This window comes from Arachis duranensis, chromosome 3 (genome assembly GCF_000817695.3).
Source record: "Arachis duranensis cultivar V14167 chromosome 3, aradu.V14167.gnm2.J7QH, whole genome shotgun sequence".
In the NCBI taxonomy this organism is placed as follows: Eukaryota; Viridiplantae; Streptophyta; class Magnoliopsida; order Fabales; family Fabaceae; genus Arachis; species Arachis duranensis.
The window spans coordinates 12,663,628-12,683,739 of record NC_029774.3 but is presented as its reverse complement, the minus strand read 5'-3'; the positions used below and the strand labels follow the sequence as shown (position 1 = coordinate 12,683,739).

At 39.2% G+C, this 20,112-nt stretch overlaps 2 protein-coding genes across 2 annotated transcripts; one reads left to right on the top strand and one right to left on the bottom strand.

Moving 5' to 3' along the window:
* Positions 1-11,148: 11,148 nt before the first annotated feature.
* On the top strand, positions 11,149-12,771 carry LOC127745719 (uncharacterized). Its single transcript, XM_052259205.1, has 2 exons — positions 11,149-11,810; positions 11,983-12,771. The coding sequence occupies exons 1-2, from the start codon at positions 11,541-11,543 to the stop codon at positions 12,253-12,255; spliced, it is 543 nt and encodes a 180-aa protein (XP_052115165.1). The 5' UTR covers positions 11,149-11,540; the 3' UTR covers positions 12,256-12,771.
* Positions 12,772-15,417: 2,646 nt separating this feature from the next.
* LOC107477652 (protein FAF-like, chloroplastic) lies at positions 15,418-17,983 on the bottom strand. The gene is made up of 2 exons (XM_052259204.1): positions 17,796-17,983; positions 15,418-17,610 (listed from the first exon to the last, which is right to left on the bottom strand). The coding sequence occupies exon 2, from the start codon at positions 17,558-17,560 to the stop codon at positions 15,791-15,793; it is 1,770 nt and encodes a 589-aa protein (XP_052115164.1). The 5' UTR covers positions 17,561-17,610; positions 17,796-17,983; the 3' UTR covers positions 15,418-15,790.
* Between the last annotated feature and the right edge of the window lie 2,129 nt (positions 17,984-20,112).

The following is a 20,112-nucleotide window of genomic DNA, read 5'->3' as shown; positions in this document are numbered from 1 at the left end:
TTACTTTTTTTATTTTAATTAATTATTGGAAAACAAAATCATTGTTATTAAATTTTAGTATGTTTAGTAATTTTAGGCATTTTTACAATATATATTGAAAAATAATAGAAACATATTTAGATCGGATAATTAGTAATTCTTAGGATATGTGTTTAGTAAATAGATTAAGAGTTATTATTATTATTGTTTTCAGTAAAAAAGAAAAAAAAAATATAAGTAATTTTTTTTATATTATTTTAGTGTAGCGTTAAAGACAAAAATGGGAAAGCGTGACATCACACATGCCGACGAGCATATATCAAAATATCTTCGACATCCTGTATATGTAAGTGTTCATACCCTGACCCAATAACAAAGGCACAGGATCAAGCAAAAGACCTAATCCAAAGGGTTGGGCCTCACCAGTACCAATCTTCATCCTATGAAGTCGGTACTCACCACGAACTGCTCTAAAGAAGTCGGGCACGAGATTAGCTGGCGGATAAACACTCATTCAAATGAGTAACTGCCCCTAGAATCTCTCTAACCACTTCCACGAGGCATATCTTAACCTCCCTAAGATAATTGGACGGTTAACACCCTAAAAATATGGCACTACTCCAACGGTGGTTATTGGTTCACCACTATAAATACACTGACACCCCTCAGGTATCTCTAAGTCCAATACTCTCTAGACCTGCTCACACCCTTGCTAACTTAGGCATCGGAGTGCCTTTGCAGGTACCACCCCCATCTCTTCGTACAAACAAGTCGGACGGAGTCTCCCGAGTTGCATACCCATTCGAAATCCTTCTCCTTCACACATTTGGGCCAACCAACGCCATCCAGCCCATCAATCTCCGGTTACCCACCGTAATATTGACGCCGTTGCCGGGGACCCGAGAGATCAACCAGTGATGGCGGACAGATCCCCCGAAGAGGGTCATGTGGAGTCAGATTCTGAACAAGAGAATCTAGACACAGGCAATAATGATGCCGACTTGACCCTCCACCAGGGAATTAATGATCAACACAGGGAAGGTACCTCCGGAGTAAAAAACCCGAAGGTAAACTCTTCAGAAGGACGTGAATCAGAGAAAAAAGGGGCCATCCCATGTAACTGAACTCATGGGATTAGTCCACAGTCGCCTGGAACAATTAGAACAAGAACGGGAGCGACAAAAGGAAAACGAAAAGAACCTAAAAGAGGAGATGGAACGACGAAAAGAGTTAGAGAGAAAACTCTTAAAGTTAGAATCCTCTCTCAAAGGTCACAACTCCCGTGATGAACGAGAAGAGCCGCCCTTAGGAGGGGAGGATCCTTTCAGCAAGGACATAATGAGGGCAAAAGTTCCGAGGAACTTCAAAAGCCCCGATATGGACCTCTATGACGGAACCACGTATCCAAAGCATCACTTGAGCAATTTTAAAAGTCGGATGTACCTAGCTGATGCTTCCGATGCTACGCGATGCAAAGCTTTCCCGACTACCCTATCGAAAGCAGCGATGAAGTGGTTCGACAACCTCCCCCCGAGGTCGGTTACTAGTTTTGAAGACCTCTCAAGGAAGTTTTTGATGAGGTTCTCAATCCAGAAAGACAAAGTGAAACATGCACCGAGCCTCCTGGGAATAAAACAGGAGGTCGGAGAATCCTTACAAGCCTATATGGAAAGGTTCAATCCTCCGAGCTTATATGGAAAGGTTCAACAAAGCATGTTTAGAGATTCAAGACCTGCCCACAGAGGCAGTCATAATGGGGTTAGTCAATGGACTCAGAGAAGGCCCCTTCTCACAATCCATATCTAAAAGACACCCCGTTTCTCTAAGTGATGTACAGGAAAGAGCCGAAAAGTACATCAATATGGAGGAAAATGCTAAGTTGAGAGACCTGAGTTGGCGCCCTGGGCTCCCTCCCTCAACAAAAGAATGGCGACCTGGACCCCCTCCTTCATCTAAGGAGAAGGAAAGGGAAGTCAAGAAAAAGGAAGAACTCGGTCTCGAGAGACCCAGAAAATATCACTCTTATACTCCTCTGAAAGTTTCTATAGTGGATGTATACAGAGAGATTTGTAACACTGAAAGACTGCCACCCCCTAGACCCATTAAAAATAAAAAAGGGGGGAGCCGCAGCGATTACTGTGAGTACCATAAAATATATGGTCACTCCACAAACGACTGTTACGACCTTAAAAATATGATAGAAAAGCTGGCTAGAGAAGGTCGGCTTGACAGATATCTCATAGAAAGGTCAGACGGTCATGGGAAGAGAAAGCGAGATGATATGGATAGAAGAGACCCACCGCCGCAGACTCCGGAGAGACATATTCATATGATCTCAGGAAGGTTCGCGGGAGGAGGACTCACCAAATCCTCTCGCAAAAGACATCTCAAAAGAGTCTACCAGGTCGGAGAAGAGTCATCCGACCTCCCTACCATTTCATTCACAAAAGAAGATGGGCAAGGAATAATCCTTGGACACGATGATCCAGTAGTAATAACTATGATCCTGGAAAATGCCCATCTCCACAGAACCCTAGTAGACCAAGGAAGCTCGACGGACATCCTTTTTAAGCCCACTTTTGACAAACTAGGGTTGGACGAGAAAGAATTAAGAGCCTACCCCGACACCCTATACAGATTAGGGGACACGCCAATAAAGCCACTGGGATTTTTGCCCCTCCACACCACTTTTGTAAAGGGAGAAAAATCAAAGACTCTGAGTATAGACTTCATAGTCATCGATGTAGGGTCAGCATATAACGCTTTAATCGGCAGAGCTACTCTAAATCGACTCGGAGCAGTGGTATCTACACCACACCTTTGCATGAAATTCCCGACTTCAGCGGGGATAGCAACGGTAAGGGGAGATCAAAAATTGGCAAGAAAATGCTACAATGAAAGCCTAAATCTGAGAGAAAAGGGCAGAGAAGTTCACACAATAGAGCTCGGAGGTGCAAGGGCCAGAGAAGAGCTGCGACCACAACCGGGAGAAAAAACGGAGGAGATACAGATCGGCAAGGAGGAAGGAAAAAATACTCACATAGGAGCCAACCTAGGGGAAACCCTAAAACAAGGGCTGACTAAACTCCTAAGAGATAACTCCGATCTCTTCGCCTGGAAGGCCTCCGACATGCCTGGGATAGACCCCGAGCTCATGTCCCACAAGCTCTCGGTTTACCCGGGGTCCCGACCTGTACAACAAAGAAGACGTAAGCTCGGCCCGGAACGAGCCCTAGTAGTAGAAGAACAAGTACAGGCACTCCTGGAAGCTGGCTTCATCAGAGAAGTCAAATACCCAACATGGCTAGCCAATGTAGTGCTAGTCAAAAAATAGAATGGCAAATGGAGAATGTGTGTCGACTATACCAACTTAAATAAAGCATGTCCCAAGGACCCTTATCCGCTGCCAAGTATTGATACCCTAGTGGACTCCAGCTCGGGGTATCAATAGGATAAAACAAAATTATATCCAAAAGGAATTACCGAATAGCTTATTATAATGGATATAACTGATATGGATGGTCCGATACTGAATAAACGAGTATCTCCCCTAGATGGAATAAGACTCTCTTTGAAAAGTAGTTTTGTTCCATCTGCTAGAGCTTGAAGAACTCCCAAAGGACCCGCGTATTCAGGTCCAATCCGCTGTTGTATACCTGCGGATATTTCTCTTTCTAACCATACAATTGCTAGTACACTTATGGTGATTCCCAATACAAGAGTAAAGATAGGGGCAAATACCCATAGAATTCCATAGACCTCCTTTAAAGATTCCAATCTGAAAAAAGAATTGATATCTTGTACTTCTGTTGTATCAATAATCATTTCAACGATCAACTTCTCCCATAATGATATCTATACTCCCTAGTATTGTCATAATATCGGCCAATTTCATTCTTTTAACTAATTGAGGAAGAATTTGCAAATTGATAAAACCGGGTGGACGAATTTTCCATCTCCAAGGAAAACCATTCTGATCTCCTATTAGAAAAATCCCCAATTCTCCTTTGGGGGCTTCAACTCTTACATAAAGTTCTTGTTTCGGCAATTCAAAAGTCGGAGACGGTTTTTTACTAATGAATCGATATTCAAAATCATTCCATTCTGGTTCCAATCCGAAATGTCACAAAATCCCCCGCTCTTCGGGGATGTCCTCAGCGCTGAGGAACCTGTATTAGGGTGTATGTGCGACTCGTTCAGATCATAGACTAAGACAAAAAAAAAAGGAAAAAAGATTTTCCAGTATCGATGTATCGGTTAAGATAGTGAATGGAGCTCTTCCCTTCACTATCTTAACTGAAAAAAATCTATAAAATTTAGAAATGGATAATAAAAAAAATGATATCTATATATATTCTTCTATTGTGTATCAAATTTATGGTTTTTTGGTTGGTAGAAATCCAATCACCTCAATTTACAATTTAAGATGAGACAAATTTCCCCATTGGTAGCAAATGCTTACCTATTAAGCGGGGGAAATCCTTTATTTTCAATAAATAGCGGAAAAATTATGCTCTTATTTTGCTTTTTGAAAGAACGGACTACGAGGGTCAGCTACCCAGCTAATATGCATACTTAAATACCGTTACTTTATAGCTAGATTTCGTTGTGAAAGACCTATTTTACTGGATATTTCATGGGTAGAGCCAAAGAGTGTGAACTGTACAAGTTAATAATATGAATGAAATCCGGGAAGGGGCTCCGGTGTATAGAGAGGATCTCGCCGTTTAAAAAGTAATCATAGAAACGATGGAACCCACCATTTCTTTATCTATTTCTATTTTATTTACTATGTTTTTTCTCAATTCAATACACTTTCATATGGATAGGTTAAACGCTTTTAAATAAAAAGCAAAAAATGGTGGTCAGGAAGGTTATAGTAGCAAAAGCCATTGAAATTCTTACTTTATACATTGAAGAATCCATTTTTGTTATTAATAGACTGGGCAGGAAAAAAGAATAATTGAAAGAAAACAATTCTTATCATTCATGAACGCCTACTCGGGATATAATCAAATCCCAATGTATGAGCCAAACCAGGAGAAGACATCATTCATCACACCCAGAGCTAATTTCTGCTACGTGGTCATGCCATTCGGATTGAAGAATGCAGGAGCCACATATCAAAGGTTGATGAATAAAGTGTTTTCTTCCCACCTTGGGAATCTAATGGAAGTATATGTCGACGACATGCTGGTAAAGACCAAGAAAGAAGTCGACCTCTTGTCCGACCTTTCACAAGTCTTTGACACCATAAGACTGCACGGGATGAGACTAAATCCCGCAAAGTGCGCCTTCGCGGTGGAGGCAGAAAAATTTCTAGGATTTATGCTAACACAAAGAGGGATCGAAGCCAATCCTGATAAGTGTAGAGCCATCCTAGAGATGAAAAGCCCGACTTGTTTGAGGGAAGTCCAGCAGCTGAATGGCCGACTTGCAGCCCTCTCCAGATTTTTGGCAGGATCGGCATTAAAATCCCTTCCACTGTTTTTCTTATTGAGAAAGGGATGTCAGTTTGAATGGACTCCTGAATGCGAGGAGGCGTTCCAGGAGTTCAAAAAGTTTTTAAGCCAACCTCCTATTCTGACCTGACCAGTATCTGGAAAAGACCTCGTCCTGTACTTATCCGTAGCGGACAAAGCTGTTTCATCAGCCCTGATAAGAGAAGACGAGGTCGGACAACATCCAGTTTATTTCATCAGTAAAGTTCTACAAGGCCCTGAGCTAAGGTACCACAAACTAGAGAAGTTCGCCTACTCCTTAGTAATAGCCTCACGAAAGCTACGACCTTACTTTCAGGCCCACACAATAAGAGTCCGTACGAACCAACCCATGAAGCAAATCCTCCAAAAGACGGATGTTGCAGGGAGAATGGTTCAATGGGCAATAGAGCTCTCCGAGTTCGACTTAAGATATGAAACTTGGATAGCAATCAAAGCCCAATACCTCCCCGACTTCGTTGCAGAATACGCAGGAGATCAGGAGGAAAAACCAACTACATGGGAACTCTATGTAGATGGATCCTCCAATAAAACAGGAAGCGGCGCATGCATAATATTGGTAGATGAAAGAGGAACCCAGATAGAGGTTTCCCTAAAATTTGAATTTTCAGCTTCAAATAATCAGGCAGAATATGAAGCCTTGATTGCTGGATTGAAGTTGGCAGAAGAAGTCGGTGCTACAAAGGTGATGATATACAGTGACTCACAAGTGGTGACCTCCCAGATAAGTGGAGAGTATCAGGCAAAGGACCCAAATATGAGGAGGTACTTGGAGAAAACTTTGGAGCACCTTGGGCGTTTTGCAGAAACCGAGGTCAAACACATAACTCGGGATCTAAACAGCAGAGCGGACGCCCTATCCAAATTATCAAGTACCAAACCGGGAGGGAACAACAGAAGCCTGATCCAAGAAACCCTCCAGGAACCCTCAGTAGTAAAAACAGAAGACAAACAAGAAGTACTTGAGGTAGTCGGTTTAAACCTGGGATGGATGAGCCCCTTGGTCGAATACATGAAATTCGACATCCTCCCTAAAGAGGAGAAAGAGGCAAAAAAGATCCGAAGGGAAGCACAACACTACACCTTGGTGAGAAATATTCTCTACAGAAGGGGGATATCAACACCATTATTAAAGTGTGTACCGACCTCGAGAACTGCCGAGGTATTAGAGGAAGTACATAGTGGGATATGCGGAAACCATCTCGGAGCAAGGTCACTAGCCAGGAAAGTAATCTGAGCTGGATTCTACTGGCCGACCTTGCAGAAAGATGCCACAGAGTTTGTGAAAAAGTGTCAACCATGTCAGATGCATGCAAATTTCCACGTGGCTCCACCAGAAGAGCTCATCAGTATCACTTCTCCATGACCCTTTACAAAATGGGGAATGGATTTGTTAGGTCCTTTTCCCCAAGCGCCAGGACAAGTCAGATACCTGATCGTGGGAATAGATTACTTCACAAAGTGGATAGAAGCAGAACCATTGGCCACCATCACCGCACAAAGAAGTCGGAGGTTCCTCTACTAAAATATCATCACAAGGTATGAGATACCTCATTCCATTACTACAGAGAATGGAACCCAGTTCACTGACTCTACCTTTAGAAGCTTAGTAGCCAGTATGAAAATCAAGCATCAGTTCACCTCGGTGGAGCACCCGCAAGCCAATGGGCAAGCCGAAGCAGCCAACAAAGTCATACTGGCAGGGGTAAAGAAAAGGTTACAAGAAGCAAAAGGAGCCTAGGCTGAAGAGCTCCCACAAGTGCTATGGGCTTACAGGACAACGCCTCAATCCGCCACTGGAGAAACACCCTTCCGACTAGTTTATGGTGTGGAAGCCATGATACCAATAGAAATCAATGAACAAAGCCCAAGGGTAACTCTCCACGACGAGATCGAAAATATACAGGGGCACAAAGAGGAGCTCGCATTACTACCAGAAGTCCGAGAAGAAGCCCAGATAAGAGAAGCGGCGTTGAAGCAAAGGATGACTACAAGATACAACTAAAAAGTCATTCGAAGAGCATTCACCCCAAGTGACTTGGTCTTAATCAGAAACAACATTGGAGTCAACAAATCAAGGGAAGGAAAGCTCGCCGCAAACTGGAAGGGACCATACAAAGTCAATGAGGTCTTAGGAAAAGGTTATTACAGAGTGACCGACCTGAACGGCACTGAGTTCCCAAGGTCGTGGCATGCTTGTAATATGAAAAGGTACTACAGCTAAAAGCGAACTCTACTCCCTGATGTACTCTTTTTCCAACTTCATGATTTTTTCCCAATATCAAAGGGTTTTTTCTGGAGGAGGGTTTTTAACGAGGCATCACAGTAGAGGCTAAGGGAAAATAGGCTATTAAAAACCCTTAGTAGCAAGAAGGTACCTCCCAATCAATAAAGATCTTTTTTCATTTACAATATCTCTTATAAACTCCTTTCTATTTTCTAAATCTTTCTACGAAACGCGCCGACTTAAACTCGACAAAACGTGCAAATCCCATGAACCGATCTAGATGGTCGTCAGGATAAAACGACGAGGTACAAGTCGGTGTAAAGAGGTTATATAAGCTGATCGTAAACAACTCGGAAACAACCCGACTCATAAGTCGAAATGAAAACTCGAGTAGAGAAGCTCGGAAACACTTCGACCCGTAAATCGGAGTGAAGAACCGAGTAGAAGAAAAACGCATCGCAAAAATAACCTAAGTCATAAGAACTCAATAAAGCAAAGTTGAGTATAAGGAATAACAAAAAGAGATTGAAAAACCTAGGAAAAAGTTTAAAGGCTGTCCTAAAGTCCTTAAACAAAAAGGCTTAGAAAAAATAGACAAGCCAAAGGGAAAGGTTTTCAGAAAAAGATCAAGGGGACTTCGAAAAATCAAAATCAGAAAAGCATACACGCATAAGGTAACTTAAACCCTTATCCAAAAAGAGTATTTATTTTGTTAATTTAAGCCCTTATTAAAAAAGGGTATTTTTAAATATTTTGTTTACGGCCTTGAAAGGCCAAAAGAAATTGTTCAACAAATACCACCAACAAACAAATATAAAGAGTTAAAAAAAGGGGGGACCCACATGCCGAGCCCCCATATAGCCACATAAAATTATTTCTGCAGAGGAATAGACGGATCACCACCATCAGAGTCAGGAGAATTATTTCTGCAGAGGAGTAGACGGATCACCACCACCAGAGTCAGGATGAGCGCCACCAGGACCGGGAAGAGAGGCATCCACAGGAGATGAAGAGGAAGTCGGAGGAATAACAGAAGAGCTCGGAGCATCCTTAGAACGAGGAGGGGACTCAATGATCCTCTGCCCCCGGGTCTTCAATTCTGACTCGGAAACGATCACGGGGGCAGGAGGATCCACAATTACACCATCAATAACGACTTTGTCAGGATCTAAAGGAGAAAGATCCAAGTCGGCAGCAATAACTCCGACTTGCTCCTTAAAGATCCTCCAAGCCTCTTCGGCACCATCAGCAATAGAGTCCTCCAACTCGGTATATGCCTTCCGAGAATTCAGCAGATCATTCTTCACAGACACAAGATCTTCAAATAAACTTTGATAGCTAGCCTGTGCTGTCTTCCTCAAGTCCATCTCCATGTTGCATCGAGCTTGCAACTTCCTCTCCTTTTCCCGGAGATTATCTCTCTCCCCCTTTAACTTGGCAACTTCCTCCTTCAACTCCCTCTCATGCTCTTGAAACATATGAAGCCTCCCCTCCAGCTCCTCGACCTTCGAGGTCATTCCCAAAGAGCTGCGGGGAACCTTCTCAAAAATGTCTAAGAGTTTACCGCAAACACCCGCCGCCTTAAGGCTCCCCTCAACCAGAGTGGTAAGGTGACTCCGAACAGAGACATCATCCATGCTTATGCGAACATGGGGATAGATGTTCTTTCGGACGAATGCAAGAGCATCCGCCTTAACCTCACCAGAAGAGCCAGACTCTAAGGTCTTGTGCTTCTTCTTTTCTGGCTCAGGAGAAGGTCGAGCGGAGGGGGGCGGCTGAGAGGAAACCGAAGAAGAAATCACAATGGGCTGGGAAGGAGTCCCAACGTTCCAAGGATGAAGAGGAGGAGAGATAGCCGCCTTAGCACCACCAGTCCTGGCGCGAGACCTTGCTCTAGCCTCCTGGACTCTCTGATAAGACTCCTGAGCATTTGTCTTCGCCATCTCTGAAAAAAACAATAGATAGAATAAGCCATGTCGGAAAAGTCAGACAGACAAGTCGGAACCCTAAACAAACAAATGAAAACTACCTATCTGTGCCTGAACAAAGGTCGGAGACCCCTGGAGAAATTTTTTAGTGTCCAAATATGGGGCCCTCCCCCACGCTTCTCGGAGGAACCCCACAATGGCTGCTTCTACCTCATCCAGGTCGTCCAGACCATATTTCTCGCAGAGGGAGGCCTCCAGCCAGTATAAAGGAAAACGGGGAGAAGAATTATCATCCAGGAAAAAGGGGTGGTGACCCTCTACAGCTTGCACTTTGAAGAAATAATTTTTGAAGTCATGGAAAGATTCATCAAAAAGGGTGATAACTCTCCGACCTTATATGGCTCGGAAAGACACCCACTGTTGTTTATTGTTTAGCCCACTAAAGGGTTTGGTCATATGAAAAAGATAGAAAAAAATCTTCAAAGAGGTCGGAAACTCCAAAGCATGGCTAATAAATTGATAAATTTTCAAAAAATCCCAAGAATTGGAATGAAGCTGAGTAGGGGCAACTCGACAGTGATGCAAAACAGACATCTCGAAATCTGAAAAAGGAAGAAAAACACCCAAGGGAAAGACACCCACTGTTGCTTATTGTTTAGCCCACTGAAGGGTTTGGTCATGTGGAAAAGATAGAAAAAAATCTTCAAAGAGGTCGGGAACTCCAAAGCCTGGCTAATAAATTGATAAATTTTCAAAAAACCCCAAGAGTTGGGGTGAAGCTGAGTAGGGGCAACTCGACAGTGATGCAAAACAGACATCTCGAAATCTGAAAAAGGAAAAAAAACACCCAAACGGGTGATCATACACTCATACATAAAGAAAAAATGAGGGGCCGCCTCGTCACCCCTCCCAAAACAAACCCGGTCTTCTGGACCCGGGACCACCAACTCATACTTCGGCTCGTCTTCCTCAGAGGTACAAAGTCTGTGGCGAGTACGAAGATGAGTGATAAACTCGGTATCGACCAAAGGTTCCTCCCCTAGGACCGTGACATCAACCTACAGAGAAAGAACATCTACGGAAGCCATTTCTTTTCTTAAAAAGGGTGACAAAAACCTACAAAGGAAAAGAAAAGGAAAATAAAAAACACGGTCTCTAAAGGGAGGGAATATGGAACTAAAGTCCACAAACCAACCTATCTATCTACAAATAAAAGCATGCAAATAGAAAAGCATGTTATAGAAAGAGCTAACCTTTATCTGAAAATGAGGGTTGGAGGAGGAAAAAAGCCTTCGAAACACGAGAATGCAGCACGAACGAATGAAAGGGAAAATTTGAAAAATCACAGAAACAAAACAATGAAAGAGAGGGAGAATATTTATAAGTACGTGGGAGGTACAATGGTAAAAACGGGGCAGTCATTAATGAGAATGCACCATTACCAAGACCATCACTCCCTACGCACATCCCTAAACGGACACGATGTTTGATTAACGCTTGATTAGACGTAACCGTCAGAGCCAAAAGGCTATGAAAGGTCACGTCGGTTTCGGAGCATCACGTCGGTCCTCCTACAAGTCGGCTACGACCTCGAGTAGAATACTCGAACCCAAATCCTGAAAGGAAAATTGGGCTCGAGTAGGGGCACTGTTCATACCTGGCCCAATAACAAAGGCCCAGGATCAAGCAAAAGACCTAATCCAAAGGGTTGGGCCTCACCAGTACCAATCTTCATCCTATGAAGTCGGTACTCACCACGAACTGCTCTAAAGAAGTCGGGCACGAGATTAGCTGGCGGATAAACACTCATTCAAATGAGTAACTGTCCCTAGAATCTCTCTAACCACTTCCACGAGCCATATCTTAACCTCCCTAAGATAATGGGACGGTTAACACCCTAAAAATATGGCACTACTCCAACGGTGGTTATTGGTTCACCACTATAAATACACTGACACCCCTCAGGTATCTCTAAGTCTAATACTCTCTAGACCTGTTCACACCCTTGCTAACTTAGGCATCGGAGTGCCTTTGCAGGTACCACCCCCATCTCTTCGTACAAACAAGTCGGACGGAGTCTCCCGAGTTGCATACCCATTCAGAATCCTCCTCCTTCACACATTTGGGCCAACCAACGCCATCCAGCCCGTCAATCTCCGGTTACCCACCGTAACAGTAAGTAATCTTTGTGTTTACTGTTATGCTTAATAATTAATAATTCAATTAGTAATTATAAATTATTTAGATTTTTAGTAATTATTAATTATATTTGTTACTAAACCGAGTATTAATTTAGTAATATTGACTAGTTCTGATTATTGATGGTTAGTTATTATTTTGTTTTCAGTGTTCAAGAAATTTGCACACTAGACACTTACAGCAAATAGACTCATATGATGCCAGGGTGGAAGAACAACTCAGAGAGAGCGGATTCTATCATGTATCTCAGATTGGAAGGATCATGCCTCACGGTCCAACTATAGACGCACTAGTTGAAAGGTGGCGGCCTGAGACGCACACGTTTCATCTTCCACACGGCGAGTGCACGATTACGTTGGAAGACGTCGCCATGATTTTTGGACTCCGAACTCACGGCTTGCTAGTTACTGGAATCAACTGACCACAGCACAAGTGGGTTAGAGAACGAGTGCATGTCCCAATTTGGTATTGTTCCTGGCCCGAACGACCATAGAGGAAGCGGAGTCAAGCTAGCATGGTTTTGCACCCTAAAGCGGCGCCAACATTTGATTGACGCAGTAAGTAGGAAAATTTATGTAAAATGTCATATAATGTGTCTATTTGGAACAACGTTATTTAGTGACAAGTCTATAATCAGTGTGCACTGGAAGTATTTGCCGTTGCTTCGTGACTTTTCTCAGATTCACAAGTTTAGTTGGGGTTCAGCTTGCCTTGTACACATGTATCGATCCTTATGTCGAGTATCTAGGTATGATTGCAAGGACATTGATGGTCCTATACCATTGCCCCTTGTATGGGCATGGTTACGAATGCCGTCAATAGGACCACTGCCGATAGATACTAGCTAAGATGTGGATTTAGTGATTTTTTACTGTAGTCACTAATATTACGAATCACTTATAATTTAATTTGATGAAATTGTGGTTGATGGTTGAAATGATTTATGAATTGAGGGAACCTTTAAGGGTGGTTAAGTCTACTTTTAGGGGAGGTTATATCCAAATTTTTATAAATATATGAGTTGTTGCAATATGCTAGGTGGAATGATTATCAATCAGCTATCGAGCAGTATAAAAATTGGACAACTGCTGACGTTAGGAAAAGGTTGGATGATCTTTCTCCGGACGGGGTATGTGTTTCATCATTTAAATTTTTTCTTATGCTATATTAAATTCATGATTGCTCATTTATAACTTTGAGATTTGATGTGTTTTTACAGTTTGTGTGGGATGCATACAGTCCCAACCGGATAACGCCGCAATTTTACTCCATTTGAGATCAATGATGGTGTAGATCTCTGGAGTGCGACTATGCCTTTAATATGCTTTGAGACTGTGGAGTGGTATCCCACTGATAGAGTCAGAAGACAATTTGACTTTCATCAAGACCAACCAGTTGAACTGATGAAACTCGGCACGTCCCACAACATAGTGTTTACGGGACCCAAAAAAAGAACTGGGGCGTAGAACACAAAAAATGGATCTCACAGTGGTTAAACAGTCCTGCATCCGTATTGACAGGTGCACATGGCGACCATTATCAATCTTCTGAGCAGTACGTGAACTGGTATGTTCGTAATTTTGGTCATCACCTGCATCTCTCTGAGCATACCAATGAAGACCAACAACCACAACAAGAGCAATCACATCAACAAGAGCAACTAGCTCAGCAACAACACCCACCACAACAAAATCAACAACCATATTCACAACTATATACATACCCACCGTATCCGTACCTACCACATCCACAAGCATATGCATACCCACCATGTGCACAACCATATTCACAACCTTTCACTCAGCTTACCATACAGCCATACACACAGTAAGCATAAACGATTCAAAGTATGCATAAATGATGGCTCTCTCGATGGATGTTGATCCACTAGTGCATTAGCAACATCTGCTATATCTCCCTCAACTGATATATTATCTTCTTCCACATCTTCAGTTGGACCAACAACTTCATAATTATCTTCAAACTCTTTATCACTTTCGGTATTATAACCCATCCAGTCTATATTGGGTTCTAGAAAATCAATTTCTTCAATTTTTTCGAACTCAACGTATAACTCGATAAGTGAGGCTCGTGCTCTAGTTTGATGGTAGGTCGAAAACATTCCTTGTATACTAGCTTCATCAGCCACGTGCATTATTTGAAATTGAGCGAAACCACCACATACTAATACAGGCTGCCTATATAAAATATTGGTCACTCTCTTCAGGCCTTGCTGACCTACACTCTGACAGAGTACACTCTTAAGTCCTTCATATATTATTGAAAGAGGAACAACAATAACACATGGATTCTCACACAAAAAACTCACACCCTCATGTGTATCATACAAAATCTGACCATTAAAATATATTCTTAAACTAACATAACTCTGCATTTTATACACATGTTACATTTACCCACAACTTATTTCACTCAACAAATGCAGAACAATTTCAACTCAGCTAAAGAAGTAAGAAGAAATTCAATTGCTAAAGAAGAAAGAGCTCTAAGCTCTCTGAAAATTTGAAGGCAAATAACTTTGTGTTGTTCATTTTCTACTCTACTCAACGTGTTTCTCGCATAACACTAGCATATCTTATATAGCTAATTTTATATTTTTTTATTCACACTTGTACTAAACGTCACTACCATTTTAACTATCTTCAACGGTAAAATTTGTTTCAACACAAAACAACACTGCCATTTTCTATTTTTAAATTAAAAAAATTTTTCTCCCTTGACAAAACGCAACGCCGTTTTCAACTTTGCTCATTTTTTTTAATTATTTATTTCTAACAAAACGGTAGTGCCATTTTGATTTTATCCATTAAAAAAATTTAAATCACATGCAAAACGTCTTCACCGTTTTGTATCTTCTGATAAAAAATTTCTTTTCTCCCATAACAGTGTTAAACTCACCTAAAAAAATATTAAAAAAAATACACACTTTTTTACAATATCTAAAAAACTCAGCCACAAAAAATAGAGGAAAAAATAAATAAATATAACAATACAGGAATGCATGAACAAGTATTAATTGATATAAAAATATTTAATAATAAAAAATAATTAAAAATAATTAAAATTTATCTTATTTAATATTTATTAATGATTATAATAATTAATAAATATTAAATAAAATAAGTTTGGCCGTGCAGCAGTACTATCACTGTTATTTCTGGTACGATATATGAGGCAAACAATTATTAGTTTGTAATAATTGAAATGTGAATGACATACTCACAAAAGCATATATATATATAACCAATAGATATATATTCCTTTCATCTTTTTAGTTTCATTGGTTGAACATGATGAATTAGTTACTTGTCTTAAAGCAAAACTTAGGGAGGGGCAAAACAAATCAAGCAAGTGATCATGTTGTTCCCGAAAAATAAGACCAACAATTAAGCAGGACAAGACCCCTATTGGAACCCCATTGGCTTCAATTTATATCAAAAGTTATACAAGTTATGGAAACCGGGATATAATTTAGATTTTAGAAGCAGGACAAGACACCCTACCAAGTCAATGATGACCTAAAATTACATTTTTCATAATGTAATAATTAAAACAATAATACTAGTAATAATGTAATGTATTATTATTATGTGTATATAACAAACTGTTCATGTCATTAATTTCTCTGATCTTACAAGACAAGGGAGTATCAATCTCCCTCACTATATTAAACCTCTCTCTCCCTCTCACTTTCTCTCTTATTTGACTAAAGCTCCATGAATGAGTGGAGCTAGACTGAGATAAAAGGATGGAGTAATAAAAGTGTATAAGAAAATGGAATTAGCAAAGTGGTGGAGGCTTATGTTATATACCTCAGATAAATGTTTGGGAGGTTCACTCTTTTTTGTAGTGATTGGATGATGATGAGAACAAAATGACTATTAATAATTAATCTGTTAAGTTTTCTTTTTATGCAATTGGAGTGTCTCTTTCTCTCAGGAAGTGGCAATGCAATAGGGTTCCCAGAAGAGCAAGGACCTTCTAGAATCCTTGCAGCCCTTGAAATTGTGAACCAAGTAGTCACCATTCTTGGCTCTTAGCACCAGCAACTGTTGGTGTTGCTCATTGTTGTTGTTGTTGTTGTTGTTGTTTGGAAGCTTAGAAGAAGGTTTTGGTGTCTTCCAAAAGTATTCATAGGCATTGAGATTGAAAGAAGAGGGTGGTGGTGATGCTGCTGATCCTGGTGATGAAGGAATCAACCTTGCAACAACACTAACATTCACATCCTCCAAATTCATGTTCATCCCTTTCTTGTTGAACTTGTCTGACCAATTTGGATTCATGTTTCTATTCACCAACCCAATTGTTTTGTTGTTGTTGCTGTTGTTGTTCATCATCAATGTTAGCCTATGAAGATTACCACCGCCACTATTAACAGTAGTAGTGGTAGTAGTAGTAATCCCACTTGACATTAATGGCGCTTTCTTCTCCATAACAACTTCACTTTCCTCCTCCTCCTCCTCCTCTTCTTCTTCTTCTTCTTCTTCTTCTTCTTCTTCTTCTTCTTCTTCTTCTTCTTCTTCTTCTTCTTCTTCTTCTTCTTCTTCTTCTTCTTCTTCTTCTTCTTCTTCTTCTTCTTCTTCTTCTTCTTCTTCTTCTTCTTCTTCTTCTTCTTCTTCTTCTTCTTCTTCATCTTCTTCTTCAAACTCCTCCTCTTCCTCCATACCTTCATCATCATAATTCTCCTCTTCTTCGGCTTCGGGAACTTCCTGATCATTGGCGAAAGTGAGGACGAGACGACCGTCTTGGCGTTGAGCGTTGAAGTTGTTGTTTGAAGGGAGTGACACAGCTTGAAGAACCAACCTTCCATTGTCACGATGCGGCTTCATGTGCAGTGAAGAGGAAGAAGAAGAAGAATCTTCCTTGTTCTTATTGCAACCACGGAAAGAAAGTGAAGGAAGTGGTGGAGGAAAACACCTTGGATGCGATAACAACTTACTCTTTGTTATTGCAGCAACATGAATGTTCTCTTCTTGTTCTTGTTGTTCTTCTTGTTCTTGTTCTTGTTCTGATTCTTTCACTACCTTCTCTGATTCCCCTGAAGGGAAAGAAGGAGAAGAAGAAGAAGAGGAGAAGAGCAAGGAATCAGAGCCAGTCTCTGATCCAAGACTCTCAGTGCAGATTTCAAGGCTCTTATCACTGAGAGAGCTCTTCGATCTCTTCACAAGAGGATGAACATAAGGTGTAACCGTCACACTCACCGGCAACGATTTCGTCATTTCAAGGCTCTGATTGTTCTTGTTGTTGCTGTTGCTGTCGCTGTCGCTCTTCATGGACATGATTGATCCCCATGTATCGAACCCTCCCCTGGATTTCTCTTGCTCCTCTTTCTTGTTCTTAAGGATCGAGCTCCAAATGGCGAGCCTCTCCCTTTCTGCTTCCTCCTCCTCTTCTTCTCCTTCGTCAGAAGAAGAAGAAGAGGAATATGAATTATTGGGAAGGTGTTGCGTGAGCTCCTCCGACGAAGCGATCTTCTTCATCTTGAAGGAATCTTGGTTATCTTTTTCCTCTTGTTGTTGTTGTTGAAGATCATGCATCCATTTCTTGGAGGACATGTCAGCAGAGAGTGTCCTCCTTAAGGAAGAAGCAGAGGAGGGTGTTAAAATGGTGACTATGCCTTGCTTCAGCTTCACCATGCTTTCATCTTCTTCTATCTTCATCAATGGTGGTAGCATGCTTTGATTTTGGATCATGTTGCTCATCATACTGTCTCTTCAATAACCCAACGGTTAAGGAAAAGAAGAACCTCACTTAGCTGCATACAAGTAATCAGAATTTAGAATAAATAATAAATAATAATAAACAAATTAATTGCTGTATGTCCTAGGGAAATTCAAATTTCAAGTTACAAAGCAAATTTTGTCAGCTACATGCATGTGGGATACTATTGGTTAAAAGAAAAAGAAAGAAATAATATAAAAATTTGGTGAAATTAATTACCTGATGAGGCAACTAAAAAGCACCCAAGGGCTCTACAAAGAGACCACTTTGGAGTGCTATTAAGTATTTTGGTGTTTTAATTTTGTTGGTGTGGGTTAAGTAAGATATGGAAGATGATGAAGAGTGTGTATAGTAGTGAATGTATGTGTGTGTTTTGAGAGGAATGGGTGTGGTTTGATGGCAATGGAGAATGGGGGATGAGGGTATTTGTAGGGGGCCAAAAAGCTTCTAAGAACCATGTTCAGTGGGCCCCAACTACGCACCACGCCCAAAAATAAAAATAAATAAATAAATCAAAATAAACTCCATTAAATATTGTTCACAGTTTCAATGAATATGTGGTTTTATGGACAAAGGTTCGTTTCATGGATTCTGAAAATGATAATATGTTTATCTATTAAGTTGGTTTCTTGTTTTACATAGTTGTTTTTTTTATAACCTTTTTGAATATGAGAGAGACTTAATATATTCTATTTATTATCCACTAATTAGAAAGGATTTGGAGTAATATAGTAAATCAGAGAAGTTTTAGTTGGATAATTTAGTTTTGAGTAAAGTATTAAAATTTATTTGTGTCCCTGACGTTTAGATCGTTCTATTTATATTTTTAATATTTGTAAAAGTAATTCAATGTTATCCTATTATCAATTACATATTATGAGCTTTAAACGTTGGGGATACAAATAGGACGATTTAAATTTTAAGAATACAAATAGGACTTACTTCAAATGTTAGGGACAAAAACCATATTTTATTCTTTAATTTTTAACAAATTTTAATTATCAAATTAATTTTTTATTTTTTAATTTATTTTATTAGACGTATTAATCTTTCATCATATTTTGATAAAAAGTTAAATAAATCAATCTCTATTGTTATTTCATAAAAACATAATAGTTCCTAATAATTTTAAAAATTTTAACATTAATTTTACTGTATAAACTAACCATCTAATATGAAATACTGATTTGTCTAATAAAATAAAAATTTTAAAATTGATTTGATAATTTAAATTTGTGAAGAATTGAAGTGTCTAACTAAAAATTCTTAGAATATGATATAGAGTATTATTCAGGGATTTACTATTTTTTATGAATTTTTAAATTTAATTTTGATTAAATATAAATATTCAATTTAACAATTAAAATAATTAAATATTAATAAAATATAAATTTTTGGAGATAAAGTAAATTGAAATTATTTCTTTTCTATTGTTATTTCATTTCTTTTAAAGATAAATTTTAGTTTATAGCAAGTGGGAAGGATGCCATCAATATAAAACTATTGAGGAGAGTATGGAGAAAGCAGCCTTAACTAGTTGAGAAATTTAAAAAAACAAAAATTCAACAAAATTTTGATGTTTTCTAACATAATAATATCTTTGTTATTATGATGATGATTTAATAAAATAAGAATAAAATTATAATTTATTACTAAGAAGTAAGGATAGAAATAAGCTAGAATTTTTGTTAAAGTTTTAGCATTTTTATGTTTTTTTTTTTTAAATAAGTTTTATGTTATTGTATTGTTTTTTATTTAAAAATTAATAAGAAATAGGATAACTCTTTGGTTTTGAATCACATGACATGAAGCGCGGTCCTAGATACCACACTTGATTGTAACAATCCATTCAGCTGTATACTCTGACTAAGATACGAGTATTGTACTGATATAACTAAAGGGTATGGTCCTCCCACCTTACACACATTTATTTTTTTTAACTCTGAATACAATATTAGTATTCTACATAACTAAAGGTACGGTCTTTGCTCCATACAATTTGTTATATATTAATTTAAATAAAATCCAATCTAATTTAAATTAATTAGTATTGTTTTAATTAATTTTCAGTTTGAATTAAATTAAAAAAATAATTTTATTTAAATTAGTTTAGATTTAAACTCTCCTAATAAACCATGCAAGAACGGGTTCTAAATTGAAGCTCGGATTAATATAATTAAATCAAACATAATGCATGATATATGCAAGTTGATTAGAGATTGAGATGGGATTCGTCTAGCTAATTGTGTTTCAACCGAATGCATGTGTAGTCATAACTATATTATTAATTGTGAGTTAATGATGTTATATTAATGGGTGCCAGAAATCCAGAATGAGTCATAATACCTCATCGGTAACTACTATTTGATTTTGCGTTGATCTATCAGTTGTTCTTCAATATTTTTTAGTCTAATATTAATTGCATAATTGAAAAACAATATAGGTCACTGTACTTGAATCTTTGACCTCTAAGAATAAGAAAATGTTAAAAAAATAATATTTTTGATAAAAAAGTTGACTACTATTAATTTAAATA

Coding starts and splice junctions, on each gene's coding strand:
- LOC127745719 (XM_052259205.1), top strand. CDS start 11,541: ATGGCACTACTCCAACGGTGGTTATTGGTTCACCACTATAAATACACT. Junction 11,811..11,982: donor TCCGGTTACCCACCGTAACA/GTAAGTAATCTT, acceptor TTTTGTTTTCAG/TGTTCAAGAAATTTGCACAC.
- LOC107477652 (XM_052259204.1), bottom strand. CDS start 17,560: ATGATGAGCAACATGATCCAAAATCAAAGCATGCTACCACCATTGATG.